General features: G+C 44.9%; 1 protein-coding gene across 1 annotated transcript in view; it reads right to left on the reverse strand.

The window, feature by feature from the left end:
- The window catches only part of LOC103811228 (transcription factor AP-2-alpha-like), a 4,768-nt gene extending 771 nt beyond the window's left edge, over positions 1-3,997 (reverse strand). Inside the window, exons 1-2 of the mRNA XM_009084184.1 lie at positions 3,874-3,997; positions 1,414-1,555 (exon numbers count right to left, since the gene is read on the reverse strand). Of these exons, the coding sequence (XP_009082432.1) occupies positions 1,414-1,430 (17 nt within the window). The 5' untranslated portion in view covers positions 1,431-1,555; positions 3,874-3,997. The remainder of the gene's footprint in view (positions 1-1,413; positions 1,556-3,873) is intronic.
- Positions 3,998-4,689: the final 692 nt, after the last annotated feature.

Genomic DNA, 4,689 nt, shown 5'->3' on the forward strand with positions numbered 1-4,689 from the left:
AAGGGGGCTGCTGCCCCTGAGCGCGCACACACTCTCTTGCCTCTCCCTCTCCTCTCTACACATCCTTCCCCCTAATTCTCACACTTCCCCAGAATTCAGAAAGCTCTTCCCTTCTCCTTGCATGCACACACAAGTGAGCACCACACATCACACCCCAGCCAACGCACAGGCAAATAACAGGCCCACAGAGACACATGTCTCCTGCCTACCCCTGCTGATCTTCATATCTCAGCCCCCCAATACCCTCTCCACAAACACACATCCCTGCCCAGCTGGGTTTTGGAGCAGTTGAAGAGTTTTAAAGTTTCCCAGCAGGCTGGAAGGTGGATGGACTGTGGTATCCAAAGGGACACTTGGAAGATCCCTTTTGTTTTGGAACTGGAGAGAGGTGTGGGCCTCTTCTTTCACAAGGCAAAAACACACCTCTGTCTCAGGAAGAATGAGTGAGGGCAGAGAGGGGAATTGAGGCTTTAAATTAGGGTATCCTGAAACATTTATATGTACATCTCTATCTCCAAATCCAAAGGGACCTTCCCACAGAGGGGAAGGCTGACGCTAACCAGGGTCTGGAAATTTCCTTCCAGGGAGGTGAGAAGAGAGGATATGAGGGCACAGAGCAGAAGATAGGTTATATCATCCTCTCACTGCACAAATGGTTGGGGAAATACCACACCTTACAGCAAGAGAGCTCAGAGGCGTGTTGAAATAGTTTGTATTCTAAAACACATTAATGTCTTCCAGCCATAAACTGACTTCCATCTTCTGCCTGTGTCCTCTGGCACTGTGCCCTTTGGTGACACCTCCATTGGTAATTAAGGGCTACTAAACGACCCTTTTAATTTCCAGCAAACATATCAAAACAATCATTTTCTTTTCATGCACCACCTGGAAGTCTAGGCAGCCCCACCAATGATAAACTCTGCTAGGATTTTAACTGCGTACAGATTGTCATTTAAAATATATTTTTAATATCCCTATATTCACTAAGTAACAGAGCTGCTTAGGCAGAAAGAACCATTGCTGATTTTTATGAACTGAAATCAGTTTAATGTGCTAGTTTTATTTTACTGTCAATGGGAAGCCTTCTCCTTCTACCTAAAATGATAAGCTAAGTGAATAGGCCCAGAAAATGTTTTGCTCTAAAGAATTACTGCTTTTCCTGTAACTAAACATCCATCCACAATTTTCAAGACTCACTTTCAAGGTAACCTGCACAAACTGACTTGATGGAAACCAAGCTGAGTTATAGAGCCCTCCTATACCAGGAGGGCAAATACACCCCCTCGCAATCTGCAAAACCTTCAACCACTGGTTCTGTGGCAAACAAACATTTTCAAAAATAAAAGCCCCAAACCCAGGTTTGTCGCCCTCCCCTCATTTCTGAGCAACGTGCCAGAAAGTTAAATGTCTTACTTTGTAGCTAGAAGCATGTTTTTTCTTGTGACTTGCTCGTTTGGATCGGAATGTTGTCGGTTGAGAAATTCAGCTACTGCTTTGGCAGGAAATTCTGTCTCACAGACGTACCCAAAATCTCTAGCTAGATGTACTGCTTCTCCTGAAAAGGGAGGCACGGGTGGGGATAGAAAGAAACACACAGTTCATCAGTACACACTGCACCAAGGTTAAAATCCATTAGGAACAAACGCGCACTACATTCTACTTGGGCTTTTCTTCTAAAAGGCTTGGAGTTTTTCTCTTTGAAAAAGGCAGGGCAAGAAAGGCTAATCACATCTTATCTTGCAGGAGTTTTCTTTGCTTCAGTGGAAGGCAATGTAAATGTATATTTTCATGACAATCGTTACAAGTAAAATCTCGCATAAGAATTTTTGAAAGTTTACATTCACTAAGAGACACTTTTAGACAGCCAGGATCCATCCACCTAGAATGTGTGCTTCAATTTATATATCCATACCTATAGAGAGCCATTTATGTACATTTTATTCACAGCTATTTATTCTGAAAATGTGTTTGCCTCACCCATACCTCTATATTCTTTTGCAATGCATCAATGATTAATATTGATCATAATTACTCCTAGAGCTCTTCTAAATAAAATGCATTAAACAGCTAAGTGTTTAAAATTTAACTTGATCGCATATAATTATATGTTCACCCCCAAACGATTAACCATGAGAATTTTAGGGTCATTCCACTGAGTCTGTCTGTTTTGTTGATTTTCAAATCTTTGGTTTTAATTTCCTGAACCAGTTGGTTTTTACTGCAGGGCTTCCTGCCATTAGCTCTAGCTCCGGAAGAACGCATGCGCCAATTAGAGCTTCAAAGCCTCAGTCCAGTGAGCTTGTTTCCATAAAATGGAGCGGATCATAAACAATAACAGTACTCTAGAAACTGCCTCATCGCTACAGGACTCAAAGCCCCAGCAATGTTTATACTATCATCCCCCCAAAATTAGCCACCATCACTAACTTATCTGAAGATCAGGCCTCTGGTTTTGGGTTTTTTTTTTAAAAATCATTCTTTTAAAGCCATTGTATGTGAAAGCCAAACAGAACAATAGATTACCATAAAACCTTCTCCATATTCATTAACATCACAAATAATGTTAAGCATCTACGAAATCTAGACTTTTTACAAGTTTTCCCCGCGTGATTTTTTACTACAGCATGTCAATGCAATTGCAAAGCCTTTTCAAAAACATGAAGACGCGGTAATTTTCACACGGTAGAAATATAGTTTGTTCACTCATCCTGGTGGGTTTTTTAAACATTTTTTTAATGAAGCCTGGCATCGTGCAGCGCTTCCTTCCCCATCCCTTTGAACATGAAACACTTCTAGCAGAATGCAAAGCAACAACAAAACAAATTCCCTCCTACACAACCAAACTTAAGCTAAACCTGCACAGCCTGAGTTGAGCTCAAAAGCGCTTTGCAAACTGGTGTAAAATGCAGTTGAACTCGTAAGTAAGGGGAAAGGAGATGGATCTATTTGCAGGCCTCAGGCATCCTTTGCGCCAATCGGTATGACACAGCTACTGCTTCAAAACTAAATGACTGAAAAGTCTTGAGCTTCCCACCTCTCAGTTCAGACAGCATACGACATCCCACAGCATTAAAAGTAAGTTGCACCTTTTCTGGCCAGAGCAAAGTAGAGGAGAACAATATAGCCAAGGGAACATGTGTTCAGAAAATGAGAACCAAAAGGGAGTGTGTGTGTGTGTGTGTGTGTGTGTGTGTGCAACTTCGAGGCTTTCAGGACACCGTTAATTCATGGCTGAGGTCAAGGATCCCCAAATTAATTCAGGAAGTAATGGTCACGCATTTCTCAAATGCAGATGTCAGAAAAGTTAAATGATTTACTGTTATGTGGCTGCAGGCTGGGAGGGAGAACAAACTTAAAGTAGATGCAGTTTTTGACATTTAAAATTGCTTGGTTCTCCACCTGTGGCAGAAGGACAGCAGTGAGGCTCTGCGGTCTTGAACTTCCAGCTAGACACTCAGAGGTCTCTTACGGGGCTAAGCCCTCAGCCCCCCTTCACAGGGATCCTTCCCATGCTGCTCCCAATGAGAGCTGCTTACTCAGGGAAGGGATTGCTCACTTGAATGAGTGAGCAAGATGGGGCCCTGAAAACATCTAACTCAGAAACTTAAAAGCAAATAAATGGCAGAATGCACTGCTGAGTTTGCAGGACTCGCACAAGCCCATTTCAGGTTAAAACAGAAAGCAAAGGTACACAATTAACATGCTGTTTTCCTAAAAGATAGAAAATAATGCCCTTCCAAATGCCAATGAGCAGCATGGACTCCGGGGAAAGAGAAAACACCCCAAACGAACCAACATCATCTCTTCTCCCGTATGGTAAAAGCAACAGGTACATTTTCCAAATGAGCCCTCGCAACCCTTTGAGTCACTTACCCTCCACAAGTGACGTGAGCAAGGTAACGTTAGCAGCTTTACGCCTCCCGGCTGGCAGGTTTAGTCCTATTTTGTCCAGTTTCTCCCTCAGAGATCTCCCTCCGTTTTTAGACTTCGCCCTGCTCCACACAAAAAGGGGGTGAGAAATGGGGCTTGGGGAGGACACCGGCTCTCACCCATAAATCACCTCAACACATCACCTTCCCATGGAGGAGAGTAAAGGGTTTAGGCATGTAGGATGGGATACTTGGTTGTGAGTAGCTGAAGGCCAACTGTTGATGAAAGCTGAGTCTCAGCCATAGGGATGGCACTTTGGATGTTTCCATGTCTAGGGAATAGGGGCCCTCACTAAGGTCTGGATCAGTCCCAGGGCTGGTAGGGAGCTCTGACCCCTGATGTGGCTGCCTGAGCTCCCAAGGTGCCATGGGCCAGGGGGTAACTTCTCTCCGAGTGCTACAGGAGGAGGCTGATTTGTAAAGCCAGTAACCCACAGAGCATGGCTGCCCTTACACCAAACCCTTTGTGGCCTCTCTGTGGCTTTTAGGCAGAGTTGGACCAAGCAGAACTGCGGAGATAGGAGCTGTCTTAATTAATCCTGGATGCTATTCCCTGCGCAGGCACTGCCTAATTGGCTGGGTGAGGCCACAGGGTGGGTGCAAGATACCGGCCAGTAACCTCTCCCGAATGGTGCGTGTGCCTGCGAGGGGTGCTCATCGCCACGACAGGACAGTGAGGACAGGACACCGGGGACCGTACAAGGATGCGCGTTGCCATGGCGACCGTGCCCGGACCACCCCCCAGCCCGCACCGCCCGGC

The sequence above is a fragment of the Acanthisitta chloris genome, unplaced genomic scaffold (assembly GCF_000695815.1).
Source record: "Acanthisitta chloris isolate BGI_N310 unplaced genomic scaffold, ASM69581v1 scaffold43381, whole genome shotgun sequence".
NCBI classification, from domain to species: Eukaryota; Metazoa; Chordata; class Aves; order Passeriformes; family Acanthisittidae; genus Acanthisitta; species Acanthisitta chloris.